General features: G+C 43.9%; 1 protein-coding gene across 1 annotated transcript in view; it reads left to right on the forward strand.

Annotated features, from left to right (window-relative positions):
• The window catches only part of pard3aa (par-3 family cell polarity regulator alpha, a), a 397,502-nt gene that overhangs the window by 182,862 nt on the left and 200,652 nt on the right, over positions 1 to 13,988 (forward strand). The window contains exons 6-7 of the mRNA XM_008275899.1: positions 9,385 to 9,491; positions 11,124 to 11,207. Coding sequence (XP_008274121.1) covers positions 9,385 to 9,491; positions 11,124 to 11,207 — 191 coding nt within the window. The remainder of the gene's footprint in view (positions 1 to 9,384; positions 9,492 to 11,123; positions 11,208 to 13,988) is intronic.

The raw sequence follows: 13,988 nt of genomic DNA on the forward strand, positions 1-13,988 counted from the left end.
AGGCCATGGGAGCTGTTGTGTAGAATAGCACCCCTGCTGAGCTCCATCACAGCATTCTTTGATATTCCCACATGCGTCCACGATTTCAACCAGAACCATGCTGACATCGTTTTCCATTTAGAAAACGGTGGAGCAGAGAAACATGTGTTGTTTTGCTTGATGGGGTTTATATGTGTCTGTTGGGTTGGACGGTGAGCGTCCCGCTGATGTTGTAGTGGGATTGGCTGAAATAGGGACGGATTTCTTCATGTGTAAGTACACCAAAAGGTACCCTGTGTGTGTTGCAGGTGTGTGTCTGCACATGTACAATGTTTACATGGAGTAAATTGGCTATCCGAGCTCCGATCCGTCTTGTTTGTTGCGACACTGATGATTTCCCTCTGCTCTTATCTCATCAGTGATTGCAATCACTTGTTGTGTTTAGCAAGTAAATTATCATCAGCTCTAACTAGCACACTCCTTTGATCAATCGATATCTTCTCTAATCTCGCACTCATTGCATTCAGAGCCACAGCGAACACAAACAAAATATGAGTTTTTCATCGTAAAGTAATTAGAAGGCAGTTCCCTGTTTGGTGCATAAGTTAAACACCACTCTTACAGGTCATTTTGTCTTATACCGAGTGTTGTCTCCCTTCCTTCCCTTCTTCACCCTCACCCCGCCCTGCTTTCCTGGGCCTGCTAGATTACTGTGGCTGTGCTCAAATCTTTTGGGACCTCTCTTCATTACTGGCCCTCCACAGGCCCCTCATCTCCACACGGCCCTCTTCATTTAGCCCTGGCTGAGAGCAAGGACTCGGCCAAATGGTTTTCTGTCTCCCCCTTATCCAAGAATTTCAGCTTCCAATTAAAACTAAATGGAAAGCGCCCCCCGCCTCTCCCCTCTCTACTCCCACGACGCTACAGATGAGGCCCCACTCAGCAGCCGCCCCACCTGCTCAAACAAGGCAGCAAACAATGGCTGATAGACCGTTCACCCCCTGTAATAACTTGCTGCAATGTGTACCAAAGCTTTACTTTGCACTAAATTATTCATAGTTCAACATCATTCATCCTCATTCCCTCTTTTTTTTTCTCCTTCTCCTTCTTCATATTAAGTATATTTAGGGTTTGAGGTCACCGTGTGTTAAACAAATCCTATGGAAAATAGATGAGCTTCTCTCCACTCCGTCTTCCCCAGTGGTTCCAATTTTACTTGCTGATACGACATTTGCGTCGCGGTTACCGCCGTATTAAGTAGTTCAGACGGCAATTTGGCAGCGCAGGAAGTGTAGTTTATTGGCAGCCACCGTGCAACTCGATAAGTCAGCGTGATTTTGACTCGCGTAATTGCAGGAGCGGCTACTAAAAACAATTTTAAAAAAAAACGAGACTGTATTTAATTACAATCCAGATCTGATCCGCGGGCGCTCTCATTGAAATTCAAACAGCCGTTATTATTTCAACGGGGGCAACATTCACTCACTGACCTTCACAGTTTGAAAGATGGATTAAACGTTCTGAGCAGTGGAAAGCAGACTGTCCTCCCACTTAATAAGCTCAAAATGATGATTAATCTGTGAAAAGCACCACAGAGCTCCTTTTAATGCATGGGTAAAGACCTGGGATTCAGCCGGGACCGTCCGCTCAGCAGGGCTGCTCACTCAACCCCTAGGATTATCTCTTCAGAATCATCTCCCTTCACCTAAGCCAGGTGTCGAGAAAGTCACCACATCCTTTTTGAACTATTTTTTTGAATGCATCAGAAACTCTAAATCTGCTTTAAACGCCTCTTTTGAAGTTCCTGTTCCCATGCAAAATGCCACGCGCATTCAAACTCTTTGAAACGCGTCTACTGTATTCGAAAAACATTATTCACAGAGCTTAAGAGTAAGAAGCGGTCTGGACAATCACCGGTGACGATAACTCAATTTGCAGTAATTCCTACCCGGTTTGAACCTCCGGCTCTCCCGGCGCAGGAGTGGTCTGCTCTAGTTGCAGCTGTTATTGATGAGGTTTGGAAAAAAGTCTTGTGCCTCTCCGTCCGCTTTGGGCCTTGGTTATTGACCTAGTGATTGATTTAGGCCCTCATAATTAGCAGGCCTAATTTAATTAAAGTGCAATTTAACGATACAGTAGGCAAAGGCAACGGCAGCTGTGTCATTGATAGATCAGCTCAGGCCTGATATGAAACAGGCACTGGCAGATGATGTATTCCCTCACAGCAGGGTTACCAGTGACAGGGAAGAGGAGACAAAGATTGAAGCCAAGAGACAAAGAAGGGGAATGAGGGGAGTAAAGAGAGAGACAGGCCTTTGTTTTTCCAAATGTCAGCCCAGCGAGCAGGACTGGCTGTCTCTCACCTCCGCCCCTCCACATCTCGCCGCTCCTTTCTGATGTGGACAAATGCAGACTCACATCTCTGATCTAATTTGCTTAACAGCATTAGGAACCTGTCTGTCCCTGTAATTTGCTCCAAGTATCCACGTCAGAGTCCAAACTTTATGAGCCAGAAGCCACGTCTTTCTAAAGCAAAACAAAGAGAGACAGATTTAAAGGCTGGAGATTTTTGTTGATTAAAAAGAGGCACAGGGATGGGAGAGGTACGGTCGTTTAGGAATAGAAAAATATAACGGCTGCATGATATTTGAAAAATGGACGTTGTAATATAAAACCTTTCTATAATATATATTGTGATATAAAAAAGATTAGATGACTTGGATTCATCTTTTTAAAAATCATTTTAGACTGATTGGGTTTTGTAGGGGTATCAGTAAAAAAAAAAAAGCTGAAAAAAAGCCTTTTGGAATCTCTTTTTATACAAGACTACACTAGAAACACGACATGACATTTAGATCTGGCTTTGCTGTTGTCGTACAGAGCTTAATAAAAGTACCTGTTTCAGGTCAACATCATCCTTTCTGCTGCCCAAACATTTCCATGCAACTAATGCTGTGTTAATTGTTGCCTCTAAATCTTAATTTTCAGGGTTTGTCTCCTGTTTCTTGCTGTGCACATGTGGCACCTGCATGCCAACAAAGTCTGTGTCTTGAAAAAAAAAATTAAAAATTAGTTAAATTATGTTCCATCAGACAGACTTCTCTTGTAGATTAGTCATGAAAAATGAGAACTGTAAAAGTTTTCTTTTCATGTTCGATTTAAATTCACTGCCTTCACTTTGCACTTTCGAAAATGCGGATTATGCACGTGCACATCAGTGTTGTTATTATTACATCAGAATCAGCTTTAATGGCCGAGTACGTACACAACGTACAAGGAATTTGGTTTTGGCTGTTGGTGTCGCCCTTGGAATGAGCAAGGAGAATAATAGAAATAGGAAAATAAAAAATAAAATAAAAATAACTGTAGAGAGAAAAAATTTTTAAATAAAATAAATACTACTAATAAAAAATAAGATAGAAAATATGTACAACAATTTGCACGTCTAAGCAGAAAAAAAAAAAAGTGCTGTGCAGCCCTGCAGTATAGGAGTAGATGGAGATCTGGTGTTAATATGATTGGGTCGAGAAAATTATTTCTAAAAGCAGAAACAACCTTCAGTGGGAATTTCTCATAAATAGTCATTTACGAGTTTTTGGGAACATTTTATCATTAAGGTGAACAGAAAGAAATCTAAATCTGTTCTGTCTTGCTATGCACAAGGTGAATGTTTCCTGTTCACAATAAAGTACTGTGTGGCTGAAAATACTGCGTTCATAAAATCCACTGCAGGATGTTACTTTTGGATGGATTTCCTTAATTGCGTGATTTATTTATTTTGTTATCACATTGATTAAAAGTGTATCACTGCAGTTTTATAAATAGTATATATATGTGTGTTGCATGTGGAATGGAAACCCCAGAATAGACCAGTGAACTCCTGAAATTTCCTAAAAAATGCAGCCATGGTTCAGATTCAAAGCAGGTTCTTATACCCGACTCCACTCCCCACCGTCTTCACCTAGCACAACAACACATATCTGCCTCCCTGTCCTCATTATCAAAAGGAATAGTACATCTAATCTGGAATGCGAGTGCTCTGCTTTGAACAAGGCTGGAGCCCATGGGTGCGGGGTGTGAAATATGAAAGACAACACATGTCCTCATCAGAGGACAGGCGCCGCCTTGGTTTCTCCCTTTGGCACACAAACACAGAACTGTCGAATCATAACCTCCCTCTGTATTTTTCTCTCTCTCACACACACATAAAAAGCAGGAGATGGCAGACACCAGGGTCACGCTGCTTTGATTTTCTTCCAGATCTGCAGTTTCCAGTCTAACGGGGAGTTAACAGTTTGCCAAACAAATGAAACATTCACTGGAAAAAGGCACGGATACAGTACCGTGGGTGCTGGGCTGCATATTCTTTTTCAGAATGATGCATTCTCGTTGTATTTAAATCATCAGCTTACATCATCATTGTCCAGAGCATAACAAGATGAGTAAGATAAGAAAGTATACTTAAACTGTTTTGTGCCTCTCTGCTGACAACCATTAAGTGCCATTTAGGGAACTTGTGGGTAGGATGAAGGAGGTCATTATGACCCTTTCATCATTCGCTAACCAGTTTAACTCTTCGCCCAGCCCTTTATAATGTACATCTATCACCAGCATAAATGTAAATAAGTGTCTCACAATCTCAGTCAGCATGATCTATTGGTTGTTTTAATAGCAGTGGAGTCTGATGGACTGGTGGGGAATGAAGGGTTAAAGATAGACGAGGAAGGGGCTGGGTCATTGGGTACAATGGTCATGTTCAATCTAATCACAGAGGCCTAATTTTTCTCTAATGGGAGGCTGCTCTGTTGGGACTGATGTGATAGAAAGAAAATAATCATCAGAATAATCCACGTATGGTAAATTCTGACAGCTGTGATGAGGCCGTCTGACACGCTGGACGTGGCATCGATCAGTCAAGACTCTGTTCTAAAGTACGCGATCGTCTGTTGTTCAGATTCAGGTGGAAAATCGTTCTGTCCAACACCATACAGCGTCTTTAACTCCTGATTGAAAACAGCGAGATTCTGGCTCCGGTTAAGATGGAAAAAATATTGGTAATTGCTTGTGGAGGTCAGAGGAACTTTAATGGGACTATTAGGAGTTATTACCAGCAGCTTGTCTTTGTATGTCAATGCCATTGTGCGATGCAGCGGTACCGTGAAGTCCTATTCGGTCTTGTCTGTTGTACAGTGTTTAGTCGAACTGCATTAACTGGAGGTAATGAGGGTACAATTATGGCTCCTTAACCTTTTGTGAGGGAGAGGAAGAGCCTCCGCCTCTGCTGCGTTTTCCTTCTTCCTTACACCACTGCACAGCCTGTTCACATGTTGCCATCATGTGTTACCTTTGGCCGGTTTAATGTTTCCATAAGGGGCGTATGTCACTCAGCACAATTAATGTTAATGTTAGGAGGAAGGGCATTCTTTCTACCTGTTTTAGCAGTCTTTTGGTAAATACTCGAGGTAAATTGCTTGTTTCCTTTATTTTTTTACACCGTATTATTCATGTGGAGGCATTTCTTTACTCTGTTCTCTGGCTTCCATTGTTCTCTCGGACACAGACGGCCCATTGTAAGGGAACATCGTCTGACAGGAAGGCCTGTTCCACACATGAAGCTGTCACACAGATGTGGGCTTCAGCCCCGAAGGAGGGGCGGTGTCCAGAAACACACCATTTGCTGCGACCTCTGAACCTGTCCTTGTTAAGCCCTTGATGCCAAAGATAGGCTCAGGAGGGAGTGCCCCCACCCCGGTCCCCTAACAGCTACATGTTGTACTTGCTCACGGCTAATGGCATGACACACTCGCACACACACACACATGCATTCTTACAGTAGGTCTGCTTTAGGACAGTGGTTGATGGAGGATGACAGCTCCTCAACATGCCGCCTTTGCCCCAGCCCTCCAGCAGCACTGTGTGTGTGTTGAGTTCCCCCTCCCGACCAAACAGCTGCTACCTCCCTTCCTCCCCCTTGATCCTCTCACCAGTCTCTAACCTGTCTGTCCATTTGAAGAAAACAAGACTCTGCACTTTGCAGTTCTCCTCCACCATCCCTCTCTCTCTCTCTCTGACATGATTCTCAATAATCTAATGCTGCAGCCGTTCAATGGCGAAGCCTCTAACCCTCGCTGTTTCTTGCCTTCATTGTCAAAGAGGCTGGTAGGTTTTTGGCCACACATCAGGGATCTGAGCCCTACAGTATGGCAGGAAGGGGGGGAGATGGGAGTGAAAAAGAGAGAGAGAGAGCAAGCTAGGAATGAGTGCCACGGGGAGTTGAAAAGCCTTGTTGCGTCCCCCACTCTGCTGGTTACCAAGAGATCAACAGGGTGCTAAAAGCACTCAGGGGAGGAAGAAATGGATGGTTTTTAGGAAAGGGGGAAAAAAAAGGATAGATTTAGAGTGATGAGAGACAAAGAAAGAGAGCAGTGAGGGGGGGATGACGGGGTGGAAATTGTGGATGTATATTTAGTCTGTGTACCCCCCTGCTGTCAGTCACTAACACAAGGACAGACAGGAAGGGGGGTGGCAGTTTCTTCTTTTGCCCCAGACCCACAAGGAGACTCAAGTCCTCGCAATACTGACGCAACAGCCGCTCTGTTGGGATATCAGCAGGTGTCCTTAAGAACTTCACTGCAATGTCAACCAGTCATTATTTGTTATATTCAGTGTTAGAAGAGCTATTTGTTAGTCTGATTAAACACCGGCTTTGCCAAGAGTTCAGAGAGATAATGCCAAGGCCGTGCCCTCGCTGGCTGCATATCTGCATTTTGACTCTGCCGACCCACAGTGGCCACTTAAACACTGCCTCATGAATACACAAGTCAATCAAACGTCTGTTCGAGACACACGCCGACTAGTATCTGGAGCGTTCGGTGCATAACATGGGTGAGGAATTTGCTCTTAATACTGAGAAACATTAGCGCTAACAACTGCTGTGGTGTAAACGCAATGTGTTGTTTGTTTCAGCTTTCAAACAACCCGACGGCATGTTTCGGTTGAAAGGTGTAACGCATTAGCACATTTTTTTTTTTTTAAATAAAACATTACGAATCCCGCTGAAGGAGTGAAATGATTCCACTTCTATATCTTAAGTAATTCACAGATGTCCTTGGAAGGAAAGTCGCTGCATGAATCAGGGGGGCATAACTCAGATCACTGCGCTCGTATGAAAGAGAAAATTCTCAAAAAAGTTCTCGAAACACATGAAAAGCTCACCTTCTTCTTTCTTTTTTTTTCAGGTCTTTGCTTGTTTTAACAAAAACATGAGATATTTTCCTTATCTGTCGCATCTCCTCTGTTCTTCACAACTTCTTTTGTCTCACTGTTTCTCTCCGACTTACTCTAGTTTGCTACTCTTTTATTTTTCGGGGGGTTTTGTTCACTGGGTTCCTCTTTTCTTTAGTGTAATTTTCACAGTCCGTCTTGGATTTTCACACCTGAATAGACATATCACCTTGCTCTGCTGCTGCTCTGATATCTACTTGTGCCATTTTATGGTAATTCCGCCTGCCGCATTCACACACTGCACCCGATTGCACCGTGATTTCGGCCTGATGCAGGTGAAGAATCCCTTCCCCTCGGAGCTGGGAGACGAATAATCACAGATAGAGTGCCTTCCATTTTTCAGTATTTGTTCTTTATTCCATCCCATGTCTGTAGCTTTTTTTTTTTTCTTACATTAGTATAGACATATGCTGGAAGGAAAGATGACAAAACCACGTGCAACCTACAGGATCAATCTAATTACCAGGGGTGCTGCTGTTGCTGAAGTTAATTACATGTCGGTGGCGGTGATGATACGCTGCTAAACCGCTCGCCTCTCTGATCACTCTGTTGTCAAATAAGTTGTTCATTTGTTCTATGAAAAGTCTTTGTCAAAGTCAATACATCCGTTTGCCTTTTAAACCTCACTTTCCGTCAATCTCGTGTTATAGCACATACCTGTATTTATTCTTCTCCTTCAGTTTCATCCGCCCTCTCCGCTCTGTGCCTTTCCATCTTTATTAATGGAGTTTCACATGTGGCCGGGTCCTTTGTGCAGAGCATATAGAAGTATATGTAAAAAACATCCAGCCGCCCACCTAGGGGGGTTTTCATAAAAAGCTTTTTGAATAACAGTCCCCGCGAGACACCCGGGACCTCAGCTGACACGTAATTAGAGGCTGGGGTGAATGGTTGACTGACTCATTTTCATACCGGACGCTTGGAGACGGGGAATAGACAGGTAGGGCGAGATGAGGTCTTTTAAGGTAGACTGCTGATAAAATTTCCATGCCTCCCCCCCCTCTGTCCTCCATACCCCCACTCACTAATAAATAAATAGGGGACAGCGTCTCTCTGCACCACCCTTGAGTGTCGCCAAAGATATCCTGGCCCCTGAAAGGGTTGAATCCATTACCATAAAGAAACCAGAGCGGCACAAGACCTATTTGGATGTGCTTGACATTTTAGTAACAGAGAGAGAAAGAGGAAGGTGAGAGGTGAGGGCGGGGAAATAGCAGTGGCTAACAAAGCGTTTCAGCAGAACCTCCCACGGAGACGATGCACTGTCTGGATGCTGACAAGCCCGCACACACACACACACACACACACACACACACACACGCAAGCATCAGCAGTTACTAACCGGACTAGAAACAGAAACTGATGCTCGTCGATGAGCCCCATTCACATTTTACTGTAACTAACCTTCAACATTTGACGACTGGTTGAAAACGAACCCTTTGTTATTAGATACGTCTCTGCTCTACATGCACGATGTCATCGCTGCATGTAAGTGCTCTGCTGAATCCGTACCATCCCCATAAAGAGAGCTCAAATGAAGATTTTATCCCCCATTAAGGAGAGCATGGAGCTGCTGTCTCGTCTTAGAGCCTAGTTAAGTCCTCAGACGTCTGGCCTGCCTGTAAAAGCCACTGCCTCCCGACTTTGCTGCCTAATGGCCCTGAAGGAAGATGAGTAAATGAAATGAAGGGAGTGAGAGAAACAAATGACAAGAGGCGCACACTTTCCCTCACTCTAGACCTCAGTCCCGTCACCTCAAAGACCTGGCAGCAGCGCCACGCCTCCAGGTCAGATCTAATTGATTGAACGGGAGCAATCAATCACGGCGTCTTTTGTCACTGAAATTTTTTGGCTGGAGCGGGATGCTTCCACAGCTGCATCAGGGCCTCAGTGTGTCCTGCACTCAGAGTCTTTGATTTAGAACACAGGCTGTTACTTTTCCTGCAGGTAATTGGATTAAAAGCCAGAAGGGAGAGTTATAGGCAGGACAGGGTGAGATGCTAGCACGGCAAAAATAGAAATAATGACAGAGACTGTGAGGTGTTTTTTTTTTTTTTTACGTTGCTGGGACAGTCTTTTAATGATTTATCTTCTCTTTTTTTCTTTTTCTTTATTTTTTAGGAGGAGGAGGAAGAAGAGCAAAGGAAACACGAAAGGAGGATTGAACGGATAGAGCCAGTAGGGAGGGCCGACTCCTCAGTGGAACATTCACCTGTGCTGCACCTCGAGTGAGTACAAAACCCCCACCACCCATCCACCCATCCATCCATCCATCCATTATCTATACACCGCTTAATCCTCACTAGGGTCATGGGGGGCTGGAGTCTATCCCAGCTGACTCAGGGTGAAGGCAGGAGACACCCTGGACAGGTCACCAGTCTATCACAGGGCCACACTTAGGGACAGACAACCAAGCACACTCACATTCACACCTACGGACAATTTAGAATCATCAACTAACCTCAACATGTTTTTGGACCTAGTGGGAGGAAGCCGGAGAACCCGGAGAGAACATGCAAACTCCATACAGAAAGATCCCAGGTGTCCTTACCAGGATAAGAACCAGCGACCTTCTAGCTGTGAGGCAACGGTGCTAACCACCGAGCCACTGAGCAGCCCCCCACCCAAACCAAATACAAAAAGAAAAGTCTTAATTTTTCTTGTGTCTAGCCACAAAGATCTCATTAAATCTATGTGTGCATTTTCATTTAATACAGTCATCCTCAAATGTATTCATACCCTCCCATTAAAGAAGGAACTGAAATAAGTAGAAACTGACAAAAGTAATAATAAATAGCAATTTAATGAAAATAATGACATTGCTTTTGAATTGGGGTTCAACAGAAATATTTAAACAACAACAACAACAGCAACAAAACAAGCAAAGTGATGGGACCCATAAACTAATATTTTGTTGAACAATCCTTTGAACCAATCACTGCAATCAAGTGTTTTCTGTAACTCTCAGTCAGACTTCTGCACCTGTTGACAGGTATTTGGATTTCACTGCTCATCAGCAAAGTGCTCTCATTTGTCTGGGACAGTTTTGTTTCTTAAAATCATTCTTTTCAACCACAATTCAAAAGCAACATCTTATTTCACTAAATTATAATTTAGCAAATTTTTATTTATTATTACTTTTTTCAGTTTCTAGTTGTTTGAGTGACTATTGTGAATTTTGGCTTTTCTTTAATGGAAGGGTGTGAATACATTTGAGGACAGCTGTATGTAACCAAACTTTGCCCAAAACAGCTCACCATTAGAGGTAGGGGATGCATTCTGTTTTCTGGTGTTTTGACTCTCCAGAGTATTCCAAATGACACTTGAGATGTTAAAAATTGCCAGAATACTAATCCCTAAATAAAACCACATGTCAATACCAACGCAAACATCAAGACCGTTCTGCCATGAACATCATCACATACATCTGCACTGATGGCTGCTTATGTTCATTTGTCTTCACGTCTTTATCTACACAAATTAACCTTCTCCTCCTCCTCCTCCCTTCCCTTACACGTATTCAATTAATTTGTTCTCTTTTAGCACAACAGTCCGATCTTAATCACTTAATTGGAGTCTCCATTTGGATCCCTAATCGACTCTGAGGTCCACCAGCCAGACTTTGTAATGGATGACTTTGTGTAGGCAACACAATGGAGCCTCCGCCAATAAGGCCCCGCCAACCCCCATCCCGTCCATCCTATCGACCTCTTGTCATGTTAGACTGTGTTGTCTTTGATATTCTGCATTTCTACATTTTCTTGTCACTGCTGTTATTTTTTATTCATGCGTGTCTCCCCCCCCTCTCCTGCCTCCTCCTTATTCTCTTCTTCCTGGTCTCATCCATCAACGTCCTGCAGAGGCATGCTCAAGCCGGTTGAGGTGTCCAATGAAGGAGGGCCCCTGGGAATCCACGTAGTGCCTTTCAGTGCGCAGGATGTCAGGTAAAGGAAAAATACAAAACAATCTACGTTTCAGTGTAGCTTATTGAACAACAATAGCTAGTTAGTTTCACCATCTGATATGTTTCAAGTATCTTTTGGATTTTGGTATCTTGGGAATGTTGTTTTTTTCCCCCCGTTCTACTCGTATTTTTTCTTGTTTTTATGTGTTGCTTGAGGCTTTCTTTTTCAGTGACTCCGATTTTTACGGTCATCCCTTTCATATTGTGAGTCTCGCTGTAGAAACACCACGCCCATCCTCGGCACTGCTCACATCCCACAGCTACGAAGCCCCCAGTGGCTCCAAGTAGAACAGATGAAAGCAGTTTTGCTCTTGACTGCACAGTTTTCTAATACTTTTTAAATTCTAGCCGATGTTTCCAGTCGCAATGGCGTCCGCTTTGTCTTGAGTCAGACTGTTTCCTTTTACTTTTTTTTTTTAACTGATAAGGAGTGTCAATGACAGGGGACAAGAGGAGGAATACATCCCAGTTTATGGTTATTTCAGAAAAAAAAATAAAATAAAGGACAGATGAAGTGGCCAGATGTAATCAAACTAAAAGCTTGTGTATAACACAGATCCCTGCTGCACGGCGATGGACTGGCACACCACCAAGGTGATTGTGACTACTCAGCGCTGGGGCAGGGAGGAAAGGGGGGATGAGGTGAAAAGACTGAGTGAGAAGATGAAATGGGATGACATTTGAGGGAGAGGGGACGGCTGTCATTGAAGAGGCCTGCCTGAGACACTAATCTCATTGCTGTTTATAAGCAAGTGTCAGGAAACTATATTTAGCTGCGACCTCGTGTTAACTCCCTCGGAAGCTGTGACACTTAGAGTTACCCTGACTCAGAGGAGGGAAATATTGATTCATGGTGAGTTGCGCCAAACAAAGTGAAGCATTAATAAAACGAACGAGTGATTTTGCTTGAATAAAGGTCAAATCCGGTAGTTTATTAGACATTATCCTCAAGCTGGCCCTGCGTTTCCACAAAAACCCGACAGCACTGTGTAAGGTATAGCGCTAATGCTGCGCGGCCGGTAAATTTCTTCTCCATCAGCTCAGGTCGGTACTAATAGCTATCAGAGCCTTCAATTAACTTCAGCCATGATAAGACTTAGTGTCTGGTCAGTGGGATGATGTTAATGGCCTGGCCCAGCTCTTTCCTGTGTGCTAGGACAGGAGGCATTAGGCTCAGCGGGCTGTCATTAGTGTCTAGACCGGGGCCAGAGGGGTCAGACAGCCAGCAAAAACCAGACAGCAAACAAGGAACTGCAGGCACTCCGGCATCGGCTGCCTGCATTAAGCTCCGCTGCTCTGACGTCGAGTTAGATTCAAACAGCAGGGGAAGACTGTAGAGGAGAGATGGACTCCCTGTCGCTCTGGTAGGCAGTGTTTCTCTCTTAGACACACCCAGATGCACAGATCCTTACCTAAAAATGTTTTAAACCTGCGACATTTGTGAACAAGTTGGACCTACCTAGAAGTATGCACACAGGCTCTTCTTACATGCATCGTCGATGTACCGCGAGAGCCTGTTTGCACATATTCCTGTACTGTACATCACCCACACACACACAAACACACACCCTCATACCAGATGCATTCTTTGCTTAATGAACTTCTCATTCCATGACCAGTTTCAATTGTAAACAAACAGCGGACATAATTGCCGTGCATAAATGGATCCTGATTGGATTATTATTTGATTAAAGGCAGTAGATGAGAGCAGGTGGCCTCCTTCAAATCAGTTTTCAGCACCGCTACCCAGCCACAAGATGGAGTGACGCCGTACAGTGTAGTAAAACGCTGAGTCTTGGTTCTTTGGGAAACTTAGCAAGCCTTATATTTTTCTCCAGAGTCTGCAGAGAATCTTCTAACTGGAAACTCTTTGTGCTTATAGTGTATGTGGCACCTAATGAATTCACTGACTTGCAGCCCGTGAGAATGCCATTTATATTTTACTTTAGCGCTCCTCTGCAAGGAACTGACAAGTATCTACAAAAAAAAGCCCATCAGTGAGACGGGAGGGAATTGAGAGGGTGGCTGTGCATTACAGTCAACACAATAATAGTGCTTTTACGAAATCATCATCTTCCTCAAATCTCTAAAAGATGCTGCTTTATCCCCAATCCTCCCTGCTGCTGCTTTGAATACTGATCAGGGATCAACCAAAACTCCTTTATCTACTGTCTGTAGTCTGCTGCCAGATCAGAAGTCATTAGAGTGTGTCCATGCTGTAATCTCCATGCGCAATACTTTGTTTTCAAGCTGCCAACACTTATGGAGATAAAGCACAATCATGTCTGCCACCGCACCGCACGCAATTACTCTCTGCTCAACACACTTAAGCTGACCTGGCAACACCAGCTCAGACACCGAGAAAGAGGGAAGGGCCTTTTGTGTTCTTTAATTTCAACTTAATGCTCAGCCATTTACCCCCATTGAGGAGCTGAGATGAGTCTGGGGCGTGAGCGTGGACCTACACATTATGCAGCCAATTAGAGCAATGTTCTGAGAGTGGCTCTGTTTGGCTGAAATGCTAAAAAGCTTTACAAGTCTGCCCTTGACGTCTGCGGTAAACAGGGTCACAATTTAAATGTGCTGTTGTTTATGTGTCCGGCGAAAAGACAGGATGTAACCGAGAACCATGCGGCTCATGTCCTTGCCACCGACAAGGTGCTGCTAACAGTGTAATCTACCCTATCTGCTGCGTCCTGGTGCAGCTTCTTAAAGGGTTTTATTTCATCGTTACGTTTAATTTCTCCACAATAGGCTTCCA

Source organism: Stegastes partitus, unplaced genomic scaffold (genome assembly GCF_000690725.1).
Source record: "Stegastes partitus isolate 25-593 unplaced genomic scaffold, Stegastes_partitus-1.0.2 Scaffold61, whole genome shotgun sequence".
In the NCBI taxonomy this organism is placed as follows: domain Eukaryota; kingdom Metazoa; phylum Chordata; class Actinopteri; family Pomacentridae; genus Stegastes; species Stegastes partitus.